Source organism: Thrips palmi, unplaced genomic scaffold, assembly GCF_012932325.1.
Source record: "Thrips palmi isolate BJ-2018 unplaced genomic scaffold, TpBJ-2018v1 HiC_scaffold_11, whole genome shotgun sequence".
Taxonomy (NCBI): domain Eukaryota; kingdom Metazoa; phylum Arthropoda; class Insecta; order Thysanoptera; family Thripidae; genus Thrips; species Thrips palmi.
The window spans coordinates 7,201,247-7,222,017 of NW_023144622.1; the positions used below are offsets into that span (position 1 = coordinate 7,201,247).

A 20,771-nucleotide genomic window follows, 5' to 3' on the forward strand; every position below is an offset into this window, starting at 1 on the left:
CCGCTTTTCGCGCCTCGCGCCCCCAGGGACTCGGGCGATGAGGGCTGTCGTCGCGGTGGACCCGCCGCGGCACGCTGCACAGTGGGCCAGAAGACCGGTGGAGGCGGCCAAAATCCCGGACGCGTTTCGAGCTCCAGAGTCGCTCGAACCGAACGTGTGACCCCACCAATGGATTGCTCTCCGAACGAGGAATCGATTGGTGGGGTCACACGTTCGATTCGAGTCCCATTTAGCGACTCTCCACCGGTCCTCTGTCTGGCGGCCCTGGAGGCTGGAGGCGCGAGCGGACGGTCCGAGTCGGCTTACGGCCAGTCCCCTAACAAGGGCCTGGCTGGCGCGGCCTGGCGCGGCCTGGCGCAGTGCTCGCAGGGCAGGGTGCCCCTCGTCGGTACCCCTTCTCCTCTCGCTCCAGACGCCCAGGACCGGGGCCCCGGGACTTGGGCCCCGAGTGGTGCGGCAACACTGTCGGGAGATGACCGCCTTGGTACCCGTGGCTGCCTGCCTGCCTGGCTGCCTGCCTGCCTGCCCGCCTGCCCGGCTGGTACTCAGACACGCATGCGCCCTTGCATGCAAACGCATGCCTCGACGACTTTTTCCTCGCATTGACTGCAGTCCTCGTTTTCCAGTGACGTGGCGCTCCTATTTTTCGCTCCCTTTTTGTGCGACCGTCTTGCGATAAGTCATCATTTGATTATCCGTTTTTCTTTTGGCCGCGCGGGCCGTGCGCGCAGTGGTATTTTCTGTATTTATTGGGAATCGGTGTTGATTTACGCGGTTGGGTTTCACCGTTGCGGCCGTTCGGCCGTCCTTTTTCTATTGCCGGCTCGATAATTTATCCCCGCGGAGGTAAATGAAGCCTTTTCCCGGCGCTGCCATCGCCGCCACGGCCTGCGTGTATTTTATATCAGTCTTTATGCCGCGGCCCAGTCACTCCCAGCCTTGGGATGGGTCCTTTGCTTCCAGGAAATAGCGTTTGTTAATTTTTCTCCAAATCTGTTTTTAGCTTGTTGGCAGTGTACCATGCGAGGTGATGGCCTGGCCGTACCCTTTCGACAGGTCAACGAATGGCGGCCGGCCGGCGATCGCTCATTATTCCTGGAATTAAACTCGTGTTTGTGATTATTAAAAAGTAACCGATGGCCTGGCTCGGCTCGGTCGGAACGTCCTGGTCCACGGCGAGTAGGGGCGGGTCGGGAGCCACGCCAGCCAGCGCCCTCGAATCAATCAGCTTGGCTTCGCGTGGGCGGTCGACGGCGTCCTGGCGGTCGACGGCGTCCTGGCGGTCGACGGCGTCCTGGCGGTCGACGGCGTCCTGGCGGTCGACGGCGTCCTGGCGGTCGACGGCGTCCTGGCGGTCGACGGCGTCCTGGCGGTCGACGGCGTCCTGGCGGTCGACGGCGTCCTGGCGGTCGACGGCGTTGGCGGTCGACGGCGTCCTGGCGGTCGACGGCGTCCTGGCGGTCGACGGCGTCCTGGCGGTCGACGGCGTCCTGGCGGTCGACGGCGTCCTGGCGGTCGACGGCGTCCTGGCGGTCGACGGGGACGCCGACGGCGAGGCGGGTCGCCGCGATGCCCGCACGTCCGCACCGCCATAACTTAGCCATAACCTTTCCGACCGACCGGGAGTCGAACCCGGGTTCGCAGAGTGGCGGCTCCCCATTTGCGGCGTGCGCGTTTGCCGGACGCGTTTTGCCGCCGGTGGCGTACCGACGGGCTTAACGGTGTAGGTGATTAGCGGCGGTGCCACGCACGTGGACGTCTTCACACCTTCGCGCGGCCCCGGCTCGGCTCACTGGCTCGGTCGCACGACCCGCTCCACTCGTCCGCCACCGCGCTCTTAGCACAGGTGGCTGCAACCCCGACCGCGTAACGCACCTGCTTCTTGTTGCTGTTGGTTCGAAAACGGTTTTGAGTTTGTTTTTGTTTAATTTGGGCCGCGACTTTCCCCCCCGCCGATAAGTCTTTATCGCGGGTCCTTATCGCGATAAGCTGTGAGAGGTGTGACAGTTGCGTTTTGCAAGTGTCCGCAGCGACACCTGGTGGAGCGTCGGCCTGACGGTGTGCCACGCCGCGCCGCACTGCCAGTGCACTACCAGTGCACGTGCCGCGGCGGAGTGCTGGGCGGGTCCTATTCGCCCTTTTCTCACACTAGGTCTCGAGTGTGTGAAGTTTTCACAGGGCCGTGCCGCCGTGCCGTCGTGCCAGGCTTTTGGCCCCGCGGACCGTAACCCGTAACAAGGTGGCCGTCAGACGTCGGGCTGTCAGGCTGGCCGCCACCGGGTGGTTAAAATCACAACAAAAAACATCTTTACAAAAAAAAAGCTATAGAAAAAAAATGTAAAAATTGTAATTAAAAAAAAAATATTTTGCGCTGAGTACATTATAGTATAGTAAAATTACCCTGGCAAAAGAAAATGAAAATAAGATTGTGTGTGTGTGTGAGCTGGGGGGAGTTTTTCAAAAAAATTATTTTGAGCTGAGTACATTATGGTATAGTAAAATTACCCTGGCATAAGAAAATGAAAATAAGATTGTGTGTGTGTGCTGGGGGGCTCTGAGTTCGTTGTTGATTAGAGGGGGTCATTTGTGTGGCTTGGCGATGCTAGGCGCCGTGCGTGGCACTGAGTGGCACCGCGTGGTACAAATGTGTGGTGCGCGGGCCGATTAAGGCGAGCCTGATGCGCCCCTCGCACTTAGAGCCGCACGGGCATTTGTTTCATTTCACTACAAAAAAAAACGAGAAAGAAAAAAAAGCTATGTGCTGTTTTGCCCGTGCACTGAGCCGAGAAAAATTCTTCAATTCTTTTTTTTTTCTGTTTTGTTAACTTGTAACAACAATCCGTCTTGCGGTGTGCCGGTCGCCTCTTTTTCGGAGCTGTCGGACTCGATACCCGAAAGACGTCATGTTTGGCTCGCGGCATGACTCGACTGGACTGGGCCGGACGGGCCGCCGGCACAGCATCGCACAGCGCAGCGCAGCACAGCGTGATTGGGTTGGATTGCATTGTAGAGCAAATCACCCGGCACGGCGTGGCCTGGCGTGGCGGTCAAGGCGGCCGAGCCGGTACTATGCGTCGGTGGAGGAGTACCACTTCAAGTTGAAGAAAGGAAAAAAAACACGTGGCTCGAAATTCTTAAAAAAGTTTCTTTTACCACCAAGATTTTTGTGACAGAATTTCTGACAGAAATTGACCGATTCGATGACGTAAATTTTCTTTTCAGGTGACAAAAACTCAAAAAACTTCAGAAAAAAGAAATTGCCAATTTTTGGAAAACCAGTATTCGAACCCGCGACCGGCCCATCTGAGGTGGGTTGTTGTGGGACAGCGAGCCGCGTTGACGGGCCCCGCCCCGCCCGGCCGGATTAGGGATGCAAGAAGTGATGCTGACAGACAGTGCGACGGAGTGCATGCGGCCGTCCGACCGTCCGCCACAAAAAGCGGCTGACGTGTTACTTGAACGGTGCTGCCTGCCTGGCTGCCTGCCTGCCTGCCTGGCTGCTGCCTGCCTGGCTGCCTGCCTGGCTGCCTGCCTGCTGCCTGCTGCTGCTGCTGCCTGCCTGGCTGCCTGCCTGCCTGCCTGCCTGCCTGCTCCTGCCTGCGCTGCCTGCTGCCTGGCTGCTGCCTGCTGCTGCCTGCCTGCCTGCCTGCCTGCCTGCTGCCGTGGCCTGCCTGGCTGCCTGCCTGCCTGCCTGCTGCCTGCCTGCTGCCTGCTGCCTGCCTGCTGCCTGCCTGCCTGCCTGCTGCCTGCTGCCTGCCTGCGCTGCCTGCCTGGCTGCCTGCCTGCTGCCTGCCTGCCTGGCTGCCTGCCTGGCTGCCTGCCTGGCTGCCTGCCTGCTGCCTGCCTGCCTGCCTGCCTGCCTGCCTGCCTGCCTGCCTGCCTGCCTGCCTGCCTGGCTGGGAGTCGGCATTCCGTCGTCTGGACTCCCCCTATGGCCTATGGCCGAGTCCCGTCGTCTTGCATCCTGAATGAGTGGAGGGGTACTTGTTGGTTTTTTGCCCCTTTTTTTCGTCGTCATCGTCGTCTTCCTCCTCTTCTTGGACGTGAACGGTTCGGGCAAGGCCGGCAAGGCGCGGCGACGAAGGGTTGGTTTCCCTGGAAGCGAGTAGCGCACGCCCGTTCGTGGGAAGACGGCGGAAACGCGACGCGACACTCAAACGGCGCGAAATTTCGAAGCGCTTTTTCCCACAGGCAGGGCTTTCTTCCATGTATTATTTATTGCTTTTTAAATTTTTTTCAAAATTTTTTTGAAAAGAATTTTTGTGAAAGTGCCCCGCATGCTCGTCCCAAGCAACCAAGCCCTTCCCCCTCCCCTCTGCCCTTAATCGCGGAAGCAATTTCTCATAGTTTGGGGCGGTAATTGGCGCGGTTTCGGCGTTGCGCCGCGTTGCTCCGCGTTCCGCCTACATTGTCATACAAATGGAACACGTCCGCGGTGGAACACGGTGTGGTGAGGTGTGGGCGTGCAGGGTATTATGTTGATGAAAGCAAATGAAGTGGTCTGCGCGCTCCGGCCAAGGTGGCGTTCCCACAAGGGCGTCCTGGAGCCTCCTGGAGCCTCCTGGAGCCTCCTGGAGCCTCCTGGAGCCTCCTGGAGCCTCCAGGAATCTGGCAGGAGGCGCCGGCAGGGATGGGGTTCTTGAACCGGCGCGGAGTCTGGAGTCCGGGAGAGGTTGCCACTGCAGCCGGGCGCTGGAGGAGGCCGCGGAGGCCTCGTGCTTCTCGGGTGTCGCGGGCGGGGGGTGCCCGATGAAGACCTGACCGGTGGCGGCGCCACATTGATAGAACGGGGCCTGGTGTTCAGCAGGCTGGGCCGGTAATGGGCGGCCAACCTGTTTTTCAGGACCAGCGTCGCCCTATCAGCGCCTGCCGTGCGAAGTAGTGGAGAGACCCGAGGCAGGGCGAAGCTGGCGGTCACCTGCCTTATCGCCAGCGGACCGCGACTAAGTGTTGCCCGTATTGGACGAGGCGGGCTCGCCACGATAGTTGCACCTTGTTCGGGTTTATTTTTTGTCGGCGGCGTTTTATAATGCCATGCAGGGGTTTAATTGGACGTGGCTGTGGTCCGGGGCCCTGTGGACGCGGGGCCCCGGACGCGGGGCGGCGGGTTGCTTCGGCCGTTGCCACCTCCCCGATGATGGATGCACCTGCCCGACGACGGACGCGTCCGGACGCCCCGACCCGATCCAAACATTTTGCGTCCGGGAGAGCGAGCCGGCGTGTTGTCGTAGGGTGTCTATCATCGGCGTGCCGTCCAGCCCCTCAAACAAAAAAATGAAAATAAATGAAAAAGGTGAAGATGAAGATCGATTGGAAAATTAGGTTCATTTTTTTCCCCTCCGTGTTGTGGCAATAAGGGTTCAAAAATGTGTCCTCCACTTTATTATTTTCGTCTGCTCATTTTTAAAAATAATTTTAATCCAATTTTTTTTTTTTTGTGCGTTTGATGATGCTAGTGTGCGATAGTGTCAGTGTGTGACGGTGGGCTCCTTGCTGGGCGATTTATGGCTCTTGTAACGAATTCGTCATAAAGTGGCCACAGGGGGTGCCGAGAAGTACCAGTGTGGAGGTCCTCGGTCTGGCCATGGAGAAGGGAAGAAGGGAGTCTGTAAAAGTTGAGTTGGAGTTGGCTGGCCCCTCCCCTCCGCCTCCCCTCTCCCTCCTTCCCCCTCCTCCCCCCCCCCCCCCCGGTCGTCCCACGCCTCGTGTGTTGTTGGGCCCTTCGATTATTTGCTCCATGATTGATACGCCCGTATTTCTTGTCTCGACGCGGTACCGCCGCGTACAGGGCGTTGCGTGGCACACCGGGGTCGTTTCCCTCCCCTGCACTGCACTGTTATAGTGTAGGTGCGCTGGGTGCATGGGGATGCAAGGCAGCGCTTTTTATAGTGTACAGTCGCGCATGACGCGCATGCCCACCTCATTGTTCCGTCATTGCTATGTGTCGCAGCCGCCTCGTAAAGTGTGCGTGTCGCCTCTGTGTGTGTGTGTGTGTGTGTGTGTGTGTGTGTGTGTGTGTGTGTGTGTGTGTGAGTTGAGGTGAGGTGAGGTACACTGCCGCGGCCTTTTTGGCCCCGTCATTTGTCGACGGTCCTCTCTGTTTCATCGTTGGACAAGGTCCCTCCCGCCTTTCACTCCCATCTTGCATTTTATTTTTCTGCGCGGTGGTGGTGAGCAGGCTCCATAAAGTGTGGCCGGTATTAATGCGGTATTGTTTGCCTGTGTGTGTGTGTGTGTGTGTGTGTGTGTGTGTGTGTGTGTGTGGGCGTCTTTGTGAGTACACAGGCGGGCCGTGTCGCTGTCGTCGACAAACTTGAATTTGAAATCTGCTCCGGCAAAAGTCACACACAGGAAAAAAAATGTTCCCCTATGTGCGTTGTGAAGATACCACTATAAGTCTTGGCGGATTAAGGGACAGAAAAGGGTCACGTGACGACGCAACGAGGAGTTACGGCTGGATTCATGGATTTATTTCTTTCTCGTGGAGCGGGACAAGTAATTGGGCAATGGAGGCAATCAATCTGTGGGCAAACGAGCTGCTAGTTTTGTTTTATCGGCGGATGATCGAGGCGGGCGGGCGGGCAGGCCGGGCAGGCCGGGCAGGCCGGGCTCGTGACACTCGCACCAATTAGCCGATTGGGAAACGCCTTTTCGTTATTTCACGTCCTTGGACTGGCCAGGCAGGACAGCCATCTTGTCCCCGTGGGAAATGCCAGGTTATCGAACGTAAAAAAACTATAATTGAAAATAAATCAAACAAAATTGGGTTTCTGGTGTGACGCGACGCGGCATAGATGTGTTGTTATGTGGAAGGTGCGGCTGCCGCCGCCGGCAGCGGTGTGTGGTTCCGTCCGAAATGGTGTGTAATATCTTGTTTGGTTTGGGCTGCTGCCGGCCGAGAGCGCGTTGGTTATCGCCGGCCTGACCCCTCTTGACCGGACCTGTTTTGGACGGATTGAGCCGTCTGCAGCACACACACACAGCACACACACACACACACACACACACACACACACACACACACACAGAGACACACACACATACACATCGGGAAAATGACGCCGATAAGGCCTCAGGGACTAATTTGATTAGCCCACGCGTTTACGTGTCCGTCTGTCCGAAACGTACTAGCTAATGCGTGAGGGATCCATTTTCGGTCCGGTGTTTGAACAAATTGAGTCCTATCATCCGACAGGTGAAAATACAAATTCAAAATCTAATTTATTTATTAATGAAGACTTCCAAAAGTTTTTTGTTTCATTCTTGATTTTATTTTTCAAAAGTGTTTAACTCTTTTTTTTTTCTAAAATTTTTCAAATTTTTTTCTTTAATTTATTTTTGCAAGTGTTTTTTTTTTCGTTTTTTTTTTTTGGCGCCGCACTGCATGCGGGTGGAGTGGCGGCCGGCGCGGCACGACGCGGGAAAAATTGGCCGCGCGTCGTGGTTGCACACTGCAACACCACGCGGCGCCACGCCGCCACGAACGCCCCATTTGCTGCGATGCTATCGGACGGGCGTTAAGTTTTTGAGATTGTTGTGTGTGCGCTTGCACTCGCGCGCGCACACACACACACACACACACACACACACATTCACACCACACACGCAGAGGCAGACACGGGGAGCGTTTCCTGCGAAAACCTCATAACTCGGGCAGCGTCCTCTATTTACTCGCCCCCGACTGGCAGAAGCTATTACATGTTTCCATTCAATGTGTGTGTGTGAACACACACACACAGGAGTGTTTGTGCGCGTGTGTGCGCGCGTTCGCGGGCGATCAGATTAGCAAAGATGAGGTAAAGGCATTAATAAACCGATTACCTGAAATGTGGATGATGGCCTGCTAGGTGTTCCTATCCGAGCGATGTATCGGCCGGCGGGCCGCGGCTGCAGGGGCGATAACTTGCCGACAGTTGGCTTGCCGGAGCCCCCGAAACCGACCGACAATATGAAGGGAAAGAAAAATGATAATTAGGTGGTTTTAATTATGTCGCCCGGAAGTCTGGAGACAAAGGGCCCTAGCCTCGCTGAAGGGCTCGTTTGCCGGCACGCGCCCATTGTCGCACCGCGGAAGCGACGCGGGGCACACTGGAAAAAACGGCCAGCATTTTTGATTGGGTTTCTTTTTTTTTTGTTTCTGTCTCTGTGGCAGCGAAGGGCCCAAGTCCTACGGAGGCGGGGCCCCGGCCGGAGCGAGCAGTGAACCTGATCCCAACCAAATTACACGGCGCCCCCCCCCTTCCCCCTAGTGGCGGTGAGGTGGATACCCGGGCGCTGGTGCTGCCAGACGGCCGGAGACATAGTAGCAATTATTCAATGAAAACAAGATGGCTGACGGACTACTGTCCCGTTGGGAGTTTATCGCCTGCTGACTGACGGAGCGGCCCGGGCACCACGCCTCGAGATTTCAGAGGAAAATTTTAAAGAAAAATATTTAGAAAAGAATTTATTTTGTTGCGGCTTCTGGTTGGTTTGGTTGAGATGGGTGTCGAACGCGTGCTGCGAACTGTTGTGGGGGAAAAACAGGGATCAGGACGAAAGTCTAGGATCCAGGTGGGTTTGGGGTGGAGGGGGTTTTAGGGGGGGGGTGCACTATCGCGTCCCTGCTTATCGGGGGGCGGAAGCGTGTTGGAGGGGCATAACTTGCAGGGCCCGTGCCTCCGGTGTCGCCCTGGCCGACAGCGTTAGTAACGAATGGCATGGCCACGGCGCGGCCCGGGTCAGGGGGCTCGTGGCCTGCAGGCGTAACACTGTGTAACACACAACCCCCAGCTCCCCTTGAACCTCCTCTTTCTTTTACGTTTACGTCCAAGATTCTCTCTTCTTTTTCTCCTTCCTTGGATTTTTTTGTTGTGTGGTGGTGGGCTAAGCCGCTGATAGTTTTGCCATGCTGCTGCGGTTTTGCTGGCTTTGCGAGGCAAACGATGAATGTGTGGTCATTTCGGCTCGGGGCCTGGTGGGGCCTGGTGGCTCACGGTGTGCGGCGAGCCCCTTTCCGTCGGTTTCTCCGCTGTGTGTGTGTGTGTGTGTGTGTGTGTGTGTGTGTGTGTGTGTGTGTGGTGTGTGTGTGTGTGTGTGCCGGTTCGCCTGCTAGGAGCCAAGAGGGACACATTTCTTTCTTTCCTGCTGCGAGGGGCGCAAAGCACCAGCAGCAGCGCGAGGCGAAGGCACAGCACGCCGCGCTGCCAGAAGCCATGAAAATGTCTTGAGCAAGGGAAGGAAGACCAAGGAAGAAACGGCGGGAGGGAAGGGGGGGGGGGAGGAAGGGGGTGCCGCCAGCGCAGCCAGTCGATGGGATGCGGCCCGGGCCCCACAGTGGGCCCCACAGTGGGCCCCACACTGCCAGAGCGCGCTGCGGCAGGGCCCCCGCCCCCGCGCGCTGGCATGGTGCTGGGTAAAAGAAGAAATTTGTAGGAAATATTTTCTTCTCTCAATAAGAAATTTAAAAGTAAAATGAACGAAAACTGGAAACGATCGTTTTTTCCAGGAAGGAAACTTACATAGCCGTGTGCATACGGCAGCTCGGTGTGGCCGGAGAAGTGAGTGTAATACCCGCCACGCGCGTCGTGAGTGTGTGTGCGTGTACGCGTGTATGTGTCTCTTAGATACGAGACGCCTCATTACTCCGAGTTTCACTCTGGGAATGCGATATGGGGCGTATGGCTCACTTTCCTCAAGGCAAAACCTGTGCGCCTTGCGCGATAAACGTGCGGGGCCAACGTGTGAATTGAGAGAGAGAGAGAGAGAGAGAGAGAGAGAGAGGAGAGAGAGAGAGAGAGAGAGACGAGGAGACATCTTGGGCGTTTTGGCCCCGCCCTGGCGGTGCTGGCAGCCAGCCCTGGGTGTCGTCTCGGCGCCCGAAACAACGCCTAGATCATCTTGGAGCGTGAAAGTGTAAAAAATCGCTACACTGTGTGTGGAGGTCGCCGCTCACCGCCGCGGTCTAGAAAGATGAAAGTATTTTGAATTTTGTTTTGGCTGCGTTGATCCGTGGCGCACGACGCACGCATTCCCACTATAATGCGATTACGATGATCTGGGCGCGGCGCGGCGCTCTCTCTGTCTCTCCCTCCGTAGCGGTGCGTCCCGCGAGTGCGAGAGAGACTGGGATAGTAAGACTGCGTAGGCACAATGGTGCGGCACCGCGTTGATGTCGGCGCGTAGGCTGCGTAGGCCGCGGGGGTCTGCAGGGGGTGGGCGCGGAGCCGCCGCCGCGCCGCCGTGCCGCGCCTCGCCGTGACGGACAGCTCAATACCTGACGGGGGCCCTCCGTGTAGGGCTGGCGGACTGCCGGGCCGCCCTGTCTCTCTCGCACCCACGAGGGACGCCCCGTGAGTGCGAGAGAGACGGAGGACTGCTGGAGGGCCCTTCCCGCTGGAACCGGATACGGCCACCATTCTGGAAGACGTACTCCTCCTCCTGCTTCTGCCACTGCTTGGTCTTCTGGCGCGCCGCGCAGCCATGCAGCCACCACCGGCCTATTCAATTGGCAATCTGCTTGGCAGCCTCTATAGCCGTGTCCGCTAGGCCGCCGCCGCGGCAGCCCCCCAGCGCGGCACTGTGTGTGTGTGTGTGTGTGTGTGTGCTGTGTGTGTGTGCAATTGGATCGAGACACTTTTGATAGCGCTAATGCCTAATGCGATGTGCCCGGGCCTTTGTTTGTAGTGGTTTCGTTATTACTAGTGTGCCCCGCCCCCCTCCCCCGGCTGGCTAGCCTGCTGTTAATTGCGTGATGGGCAATTTGGGTTTTTGGTCACCGGGCTATTATTGGCCACGGGGCGCTAGATACACGTCTGTCTGTCTGTCCGCCGCTCTGCGCGTTGCACGTTTTGGTTTCTTTCCCCTTTCCGTCCGCTCTTGCCTCTGCCCGGCCTCGGCCGGCGTGTTGCGTTCTCTTTCGATTGTTTCCCTCTCCTCTCTTTCTTCATTCTCTCTCGATTTTGTATCGAGGTATCGAACGAGGCGCGCGAAGTGGTACTCCTCTCCTCCACACCTGGGGCCGTGGGCCGTATATGGCTCCTCGTTACCCGCCGAGCGATTCGTCGCTCTGTCTCTCTCGCACCCTCACGGAGAGCCCCGCGAGTGCGACAGAGACAGAGCGACGAAAGAGGAGACTCCGGCCCGGCTACTTTCAACGGCTGCAGTCTCCTCTTCCTCCATTGTGACGGCATTGTTATTAATATTAATGCAACGCGTCATGATTTATTGAACGGTGCATGCGCCCTGTCTCTGTCTCTCTCTTTCTGGGAACGTCCTCTGCGAGTGCGAGAGAGACGGAGCGAGGTGGCAGTGGCGTGGCGCGTCGGCCAGCGAGGACCAGCGCGGCGCTCTACTCGTTGGCGACGGCGGCAACGCTCGCGGTGATTTGAAGCGGTGTGCATACTGTATGCCGCATAGCGTATGGCGGGAAAGTGACAGTACTGGTGCGACTTTCCTCTCGTGTGTCCGCCTGTCCGTCTGTGCCTGTGCGTTGCACAGTGGGCCAGAAGGCCGGTGGAGGCGGCCAAAACTCTAGACGCGTTTTGAGCTCCAGAGTCGCTAAGTGGGACTCGAACCGAACGTGTGACGTGACCCCACCAATGGATTCCTCGTTCGGGAGAGCAATCCATTGGTGGGGTCACACGTTCGGTTCGAGTCCCATTTAGCGACTCGGGAGCTCAAAACGCGTCCAGAGTTTTGTCTACCTCCACCGGTCTTCTGGCCCACTGTGGGACGCCGTGTCGCCCCGCGAGTGCGAGAGAGACGGAGCGACGACGGCGTCAGCCTGCGGGGTAGGCAGTGCCGCGCTGCACGCGTGCGCGCCGGGCTGGCCTACCCGCCACGGCGATTGCTCGGCCGGGCCACGAGGAATGCGTGCTTCGCGAGGTGCTTCGCGTGCGCAGCGCGTCGCTCTGCAGGCACGCGACGCCCAGGACGTCGTCGTCGTCGTCGCGGTGCTGGTCGTCGTCGTCGTCCTGGCGGCCAATCCGCGGGGACGGCAGCGCTGGCGCGGCAATGAACTCATCATCATCGGCCGGCTTCCCCCGCTCCCCGCTGGAGCGAGCTGGAGCCCCTGGCCGCCTTGATCACGCCCGGCTGGAGGCTGGACTGGCCGGTCCAGCGGTCCGGCGGCGGGCGGCCGCGGCACTGGCTTAGCGCATGGCGTGTCATCCGGTAGCGCCGCGCCGCCTCGCCGCCGCGCCGGGACGATGGCCTGCCTGCGTGCCGAGGGGAGGCAACCCGCTGACTTTTGTCTACATTTTCCGTCATTTTTCGTTGTATCTGGGTAAATTTTCTGTCTTTTTTACCAGTGAAACCAGTTGAATTTTTGTGCTACTTTTGTGCTATTTGCAGTATTTTCATTTTGTGTACGTTTTTGGTGTAGTTGGTGGGTTCTTCCTCGGCTGCGCGCGTGCTGCGTGCTGTGGGACGCGCCCCCCGGAGTGCTGGCTGCAGAGCCCGGCGGGGGTGGAGGTGGAGTGGACCGCGCTGATCTCATCTCGCGGCGCGGTCGGCCGTCGTCCTCGGACTCGGCCTCGGCCACGACGACGGCCACGGCGCAGATCGGGTGACATTTGGCCCGTGCATGCATGGCGTGGCTGGCTGGTCTAGCGGTGTAGCGGTGCGGCGGTGGCGCGGCACCTGGTCGTGTTGCGCCGCGACACCATCTAGTGGCCCTGCAAGCCCTGCTAGCCCCGCTTGGCTAGCCTGGCCGGCCGGCCGGGACAATGACACCCCCGTGGTCGTCGTCGTGGTCGTCGTGGCCGCGTCGCCAAGCAGACTGAGTGGCTGTCTCTCTCGGGACGCCCCGCGAGTGCGAGAGAGAGGGACGGCCCGCTGGGCGTGCCGCTGATGCGCGCCATTGTCCACCGCGCCACGCCGCGCCACGCGTGACCTCCGTGTCACGGAGACGGCGCGGAATTCGAAGCCGTTTATTTTCGGTGTCCTTTTTTTTCGGGGTGTTTTCGCAAGGCGCTCGCCGCGAGTGTTTGTGAAAGGGCTCTCGGCCTCTCGGCGCAGTGTGTCAGTGTTTGGACGGACGGCTGGTGGTCATTGTGTCCGTCGCGGCTCGCTGCGCGCCTGGGCGTTGTCCGCGACGCCCCGTTCGGCGGCGCGGCCGTGCGGCCCACTCCAGTGGACTGGACGCCGCCGGGACGCCGCCGGGACGGCCCAGCTGTCAAGACGTACTTAACATACTTACGCCGCCCGTGCCGGCCGTCGCCGGAGTGTGTCCGTCGCCGGGACCGCCCCGCCCCGCCGGCGGGTGGGGGGAGGGGAGGGGGAACCCCCTCGGAGTGGATCGGGAATGAAAGAAAGTCGCGGCGACATTCGCCCGAAATCGGAGACGAGCGGACGCTTTGGCGTGTCGAGAATGTGAAGACGTTTCGGAGGAGGTTTTCCAGTGTGTTGTCCAGTCGGCTTTCCGACTCTCCTAATGGTTGCCGCTGGAGCTGCTGACCCGGTGGCGGCTCGGCTCGGACCGCGGCTCGGACGGCCGGGCCTTGCTGCGGGCCCCGCCCCGCCCGCCCCGCCCGCCCCGCCCCGCCGCAACTGGAACTAGGACCATCCAATCGGCTTAACGGGACGTCTGATGGCTCGCGCAAACAAATGACATGCGAGCAGATAGGAGCCCTGGGCCCGGCTGGGCTGGGCCGGGCCGGCGCCGTCGAGGGCCTCGTTGTGTTGGTTGGGGCCCGCCCGGCCCGGTAACCGCAATCGGCTTGGCCTCGTCGCCGCCCCCGCGCCGCCCCCGCTGCAGGTGCCGCCCGGTGCCGCCGCCCGGACGCTGATTGTCTTTCTAATAGAATCTCTCCCGGGCAACGGCTCGGCTCGCTGCGCCTCGTCCCGGCAAAGTGAGCAGCGGGCGCTGCGGACTGATTCCGAGAGTCGTCGCTCTGTCTCTCTCGCACCTTTGGGGGACGCCCCACGAGTGCGAGAGAGACAGGGCGACGAGACGGCTGCAGCGGGCCCGCGGCATTCTGCCTGGACCGCCGGCGTCCTGGAGTCCGCGTCCGCGGCGTCGCTGTGGTCGCGGGGGAGGGGGGGGGGAGGACGCCGTCGTAGCCGCCTGCCTGGACGCACACTGTTTCGACGGGCGCTGTGCGTGGGCCGGCGGCCCGAGAGACTCTGCGAAGTCAAGTTGAAGTTCAGGAAGGCCTGGAAGTCGGCCACTTGCCCACCGGCGTGCCTGTCCGCCTCCCAAATCTGGAATTTGTTGAAAGTTTGTCCGAAGTGGAAAGACGGGCGGGCAGGGGGTGGGGTAATGGAGCGACGCGGCGGCACGGCGGCGTAAGGCGTAAGTGCGGACGGGGAAAGGGGATGGGAGGGGGAGGGGGGGCTAATATTGGCGGCCGTTTCCTGGTTCGGCTCGCGGCCCTCGCGGGGGGTCGCCGCTTCGCCGCCGCGCCGCTGCAGTGTGGCGCGCCGATGTAGGGCCGGCACGCGAGGCTGCGGCGAGGGGACCTTGTCGTCGCCGAGGAGCAGCGGCGGCTGTGGCAGCAGCGGGGCGAGAAGAAGAAGGCCGCGCTGCGCGCTGGGCGCTGCGACACTGCCAGCGCTGCTGCCGCGGGGTGCGGGAGTGCGGGGCCGCCGGGGCCGCCAGGGCCGGGGCCTGCACTGTGTTTACGAGTCTGTGGGGACGCATTCCCTGTTCGGGACGTCCCCGCCCTGCGAATCGGATCGCCTCTTGTTGTTGTTGTTGTTGCTGGTGGTGGTCTTGTTGGTGTCGCGGGCCCCTCGCAGTGGTGCGACGCGGAGATAGGGCTCTGGGTGTGCGGCCCCCGCCTCGGCCCCCGCCGGCCCAAGCCTAGCCCCCTGCTGCTGCGAAGAATTGATTCTTCTCCTGGTTGGAACCGCTCCAGTTGTTGTTGTTTTTCGTTTTAGTTTGTTTCTCTCCGCCCGCTCGCTTTCGCGCTCTGGCTCCAGCGCCGCTCCAGCAGCGCTCCAGCAGCGCGACGAGTGCCACAGTGTGGCGGGCGGGCCGGCCGGCTGGAGCGGACTGGAGTACTAGCAGTGGTACTACAGCCGTTATCAGCAGCGGGCCGTACTCGCCAAATGCGGTGCCACTTGGAAAACGGAGTCATAACGCGCAGGCGGGGCGGGGCGGCCGGAGAATGCGCGCTCGCCGTCGGTTTCTCGCCCCGTAAAAGCAGACGGCGTGCCGCGTTGTGCCGAGTCGTTGCCGGCCGAGTTTAAAAATTTTACGTTTGCCAATTATTTGTCTCGGGATGCAGACGGTGAGTGAGTCGGTTCTGTGCAGGGCGAGGGACTGCTAGCAGTGGAGTGGTGCCTACCTCGCAGGCGCACGCTCAGGGGGTCCTTGTTGTTGTTGCTGATGGGTGTGTCGCGCTCGGTGCGCGTGGCTCTTGTTATTTGCCCGACAATTATCTTTTATGCGCATCACATGCAAACGGGCCCGCTGCTGCAAGCTTGCTGGGCTCGCTGAGGAGCTCGACCGAGATTGAAAAACAAAACGAAAGCAAAGCAGGAATCAATTTGGCGGATGAGCAAATACGGGGGACACGCCCGTGAAGGCACTCACACCAAGACACACACACACAGGCACACACGCACACACACACACGCACACAGCCACACACGCACACACGCACACACACACACACACACACACGCTCACGCTCGAATGTGTGCGCGCGCCATCACGAGCGGCGAATTTTTGGGGCCCAGATTGGAAAGGTGCAATTATATTGCCTCGGTGGCAGACAAATTACACGGATGCAGGCTGGCCGAGCCCGGCCTTGATAAGAACGCGGGCCTGTCCACAGAAAGGGGGCGTGGCCGTGGCGGCGACTCTCTGTCTCTCTCGCACTCGCGGGGCGTCCCGTGTAGGTGCGAGGGAGACAGAGCGACGAAAGCGACTCTCGGAATCAGTCTCCGAAAACGGAGCGCAATCATTTGGGGGGAAGAGGGGGGAGCGAGCTGATGCGCCGAGTTGACAGCGGTTGACAGGGATTTCGGTCGAGATTTGCATGGCGATAGGCTGACGACGCTCGGAGGGGAGCTTCGGCGAGATTTTTGTTTTGTTTTGTTGGCAGTGTCGGAAGGGTGTTTCCCTCCTCCAGGACCCCGGGTTCGGGCCTTCGGGCCGGCTCTAAAATATCCCTCGCGCCTGGCGGGCTGCCAGTGTGGGCCCCCCTCCCCCGGCTTCGGCTATGACGAGCTGCAGCCGGGTAAACAACGGGGTGGGAATCCTCGTGGCGAACGGCCGCCGCGGTGCGGGGCGCTGCAGAGCGTTCCAACGACAGTGTGTTGGAAATGGTGGCAGCAGGTGTGTGGCCCCACGCCCGCCGGTGTAGTAGTACAGACGCTGGCCAATTAATGGCGCGTGTGTGTGAATGTGTGTGGCTGTGTCCATATCGTGCCTCTGCTGCCCGCTATAGCTCTGTCCCAACATGGCACCTGGTACCTCCGGGCTGCGTCCGCACTGCGCTGCTCTTCGGAGGCGACCCCCAGGGCGTGGCGTGGCGTGGCGTGGCGTAGCCCCGAGCCATATAGGATACGTTGGACACAAATCAATTCTATCGGACTGGGATTGCCGTGCGTCGCCTTGTTTGCGTTGAGCTAATTTATCGCGCTGGGTGGGGCAACCTCTGGAGGGAAGCTCGCGGCAAGCTTGCAGAAAGGTGGCGGAAAGCTTGTTGGAAGTTCGCTGAAAGCTCGCGGAAAGCTTGCAGAAAGGTGGCGGAAAGCTTGTTGGAAGTTCGCTGAAAGCTCGCGGAAAGCTTGCGGAAAGCTTGCGGAAAGCTCTCGGAAAGCTCTGGGAGGAAAAGGGAAAGCCAAGGCTGGTCGCTCGCCCCCTCTCTGCCGGCTCGAAGCGCTCGAAGCGCTCGAAGATGGCCCTTCGCGAGGCCGGGCCTGGCGGGGCTCCCCGGGAGGGGCTAAGGGGCCCAAGGGCCCCCAGACCCCATCCAGGAGAGGAAGGGCGATGCTATCAGCTTCTCCGAACAGTCGTTGCACCGAGACCAGGGCGCGCTGCGAGGCTGGCTGGCTTGGTGGCTGGCTCAAGCCCCGCGTGACGACGTATGGTGCGGGCCGCGGCGACCCAACCGTGTGGCAGCCGGAGTCGTTCTGTCTCCCTCGCACCGAGCCCAGCGCGGCCGTGGCCTTGTTGGGCCGTGGGCGGACTAGTGCGCGGACAACAGTGTGCCTCCCTCCGCGTGTTGCAGGCGACAGCGGGGTGTGCGTCGTGGGGCTGTGGACATGACGACTAACCTCTCTCCCTCCTTCTTGTGTTGCAGGCGACATCCTGAGCGGCGTGTGCTTCGTGGGGCTGTGGGACATGACGGCGCTGCGCGGCTTCGTGCTGCTGCCGCTGGCCGTGTTCCTGGTGCTGGGCACCGCCTTCCTGGTGGCGGGCTTCTTCTCGCTGTTCCGCATCCGGACCGTGATGAAGCACGACGGCACCAAGACGGACAAGCTGGAGAAGCTCATGATCCGCATCGGCGTGTTCTCGGTGCTGTACGTGGTGCCGGCCCTCATCGTGCTGGCCTGCCTCTTCTACGAGCAGTCGTACTTCGACCACTGGATGCGCACCTGGCAGCAGGAGCGCTGCAAGCACCACAGCGAGGTGGCGTGCCCCGCCGGCCACGTGGACACGCGCAAGCCCGAGTTCGAGGTGTTCATGATCAAGTACCTGATGGCCCTCATCGTGGGCATCACGTCCAGCTTCTGGATCTGGTCCGGCAAGACGCTGGGCAGCTGGCGGGAGTTCTGCCTCCGGTTACGCGGCCGCCGCGTCGAGGCGTACGTCTAGCCAGGACTCTTTCATTTTTTTTTTTAATTTTCGTCTGTTGTGCGGATTTTTAACTTGAAAAAAAAAACTGCCAGATGATAGTAGACGTAGACGTATCGGCAACTGTCATTTTTTATTATTTGAACGCGAAATGCTCATTTCTGTTTTTTGAACGTTTAAAAATGATTTTGATACTACCACCATTTGTCCTTTTGATGCGTTTGTACTTGGGTAATTTATTGTGCGTTTTTTCCCATGAAGAATTTACCAATCCGTACTTTTAGTGTAGCAGCTATGTCGACGCGGGCGAATATGCACATTTGTTTCTATACATATTTGTACAAATGATAGGCGTCTCTTTTTTTTGTAAAGTAAATGCAGTATTTAAAATGTTGTGAATAGCTGTGTAATAGGTTTAGCTTTTCGAGCAACGAGGACGCACCCAAAGGCTGTCTTGGGAACGCCCAACCCACTGCCACTGCGTGCCGACGGCAATAATGCGTTAAGACTGATGAGCACTTTTTGACTGTAGTTTTGTTGTTTTTGTACTGGCCGTTTTGCCATAGAATTGACATCGAATGTACTGCTACGGCACACTGGTGCTGTCCCCTTTTCTATTGGACTTTGAGCCGAATCGACGAACAAAAGCCACCCGCGCTGAACTGATTTCTGAGACGGCCTTTTGGTGCGCCCGCTGCTCTGTCAATTAATGTGATATGTTTATTTGTAATGTGTACATTTCTGCCTGTAATAAGCTTTGTTTCTGAGACTGTTCACCAAAGACTGGCAGCCGACAGAACTCCGGTGATTTTGGTTTACACTTCACACCAGTGGCACAAATGCCTTATCGTAGTAACGTGTGCCTGTGTGAGTGCGAGCTGTGTATGTGTGTGGTGTGTGTGTGAGTGATGTATCCACTGCGCCGGTGACCATCTTTTAACGAATTTTTGTTTTACTAACTGTATTTTTGCGGAAGTCTTGAAAGTTGTGTACGTATACTGGCGTGGCATTGGTTCGAGTGTAGCGAGGGATGTCCTTTAACAAGGTCTGGGACGGGATGGCCGACGCAGATAGCTGGCCGTACTCGCGCCATAGTGCACGGACGGGCCTGGAGCCCGCCTGGAGCCTGCCTGGAGCCTGCCTGGAGCCTGCCTGGAGCCCGGCCGGCTCGTCGATGCAGCGAGACAGTCGCACTCCCCGAGCAGTGTGACCATTATTTCTGTGGGCAAGGTTGGCAAGGCCACGCTGGAAATCCTAATGGGTGTGGCGAGTCCCTCCGGGCTCCACGGAGGCTCCACGGAGGCTCCAGCCTTGGCTCCAGCCCCCGGGGCGACATTCCTGGAACGGGAAACTGGAGGGAAAACGCGATGCTCGATTTCCGTGGCGATGACCGTCGATAACACGGACACTTTCCTTCCTCATTAGTCTAATGCCATGCAAGTGTGTGTGAGAGTGAATGTTGTTGTTGTTGTTGTTTGGCTGGCGACTGGTGAACACGTTGCAAAACGATTTACTCATACGACGCGCCGGTGTAAAGTTAGTCGCTCCGACTGGCGCACTTAATAATTGCATTTGTAAATATCCTCTAGTCGAATGTGTGTGTGTGTGTGTGAGAGAGAGAGAGAGAGAGAGAGTGCATGGAAGCGGCAACGCTTTGTGGTGTGCAAGAAAGATTGTTTTGACGCAATGATGGGTGATTGCTGTACGCTTAGTACAAATGCACGCTTCGCAGGGCGGCCGAGCCGTTGGGCCCACCCTGCGGAGCGATGCTGTTCTCCTGTTGAAAATTTGGAAAGTTTGGCCTTGGATTGAAATTTGTGTTGGTTAGTTTAGTTTGAGGTGGATGCACCTCGGCCATTTCAGAGTGCTATTATAGTGAGCGCCGCAAGCGAGTCACGTTTGTTTAAATTGTGTGCATAATTCATGTTGTGTAAAGTATTTTTTATAGAGAGTTTGTATGAGTGCGTTTTGTTGGAAGGTTGCTGGGCTCTGAGACCCTTTACTGTTGCCTTTCTTTCCCCACCGTTACGTTATCTTGATTTGCCTTATTTCCGTCCTTGCCACTTCTTCTTGAAAAATGAAGTTTTGTTGAAAGTTGAATGGGCAACTTGCCATTTATTGAGCGTTTACAAACGGCGCTTTGTTACAGTATTTTCTGTTTATTTTTCTTTTACTATGTTCTTACTGTTTTCAGTCTGAAATGAATTTTATGTGATGAACCTGTACTGCCTGTTTCGGTACCAATCTGCTTACTGTATCTCCCTATAGTATGTTTCCTCATTTCTACTTCTCGTCTGTATGCCATGACCATTGTCAACAAATCACTGTATGCAATAAAGACACGTTCCTCAATAGTTGGACTATTTTTTTTTTCACCCCCTTTCCACGCGCTGCTTCGGAAAGCTGCCCCGCTTCCTCAGGTCATTAAGTCCTTTCTTCCAGTGTGAGCGCTGATCGGTGATTGGTGGGACAAGCGGGCGAGGGGTGGGGGTTGGTTGGGGTGGGCACGTAGGGCAGTAACCGTAAACCAGGGGCGGTGCCCAAACAGTGAGACAGTGGAGCACCCAGCGATTCAAAAAATGGTCGAGCGCTTTTCAACCACACTTCAGCACTGAAATCACGGTGCAAAGTTCTACTGATCTGCCGAGTCTTATCCAAATCACATAGAAAATTTCGAAATTGCATAAGGGGCCACGCTACATTGGAGGGGAAAAAATGCACCCTGGTGGATACTGCAAAGCTACTTCGTGCCTAAAAGAAAAGCAGGCCCCAGAGAAGAGCGAGACGGTCTCATCACGCGAGTCGAACAGAGACGGACGAGCGGGTGAGGTCCAAGGTGTCGAAGGCAACAAGCAGCCGGTTTTAAAAAGGCAGCGAAAATTCAAGTAAAGTGACCACGCGCCTCTCGCATCCCCCTCGCACTGCTCGCTAGCTGCGCTGCAGCTCTGCAAATTTTCCCGCGTACACGCCTTGCTGTGTCGCTGGTGTGGTGCGGTGTGTTCCGACGGAGCCTAACGCCACTGTTTAGGGGCATTTAGCA

General features: G+C 58.5%; 1 protein-coding gene across 1 annotated transcript in view; it reads left to right on the top strand.

Annotated features, from left to right (window-relative positions):
• Positions 1 to 20,085, top strand: part of LOC117639435 (frizzled-2) — a 28,593-nt gene extending 8,508 nt beyond the window's left edge. Inside the window, exon 3 of the mRNA XM_034375080.1 lies at positions 17,238 to 20,085. Coding sequence (XP_034230971.1) covers positions 17,238 to 17,752 — 515 coding nt within the window. The 3' untranslated portion in view covers positions 17,753 to 20,085. The remainder of the gene's footprint in view (positions 1 to 17,237) is intronic.
• Positions 20,086 to 20,771: the final 686 nt, after the last annotated feature.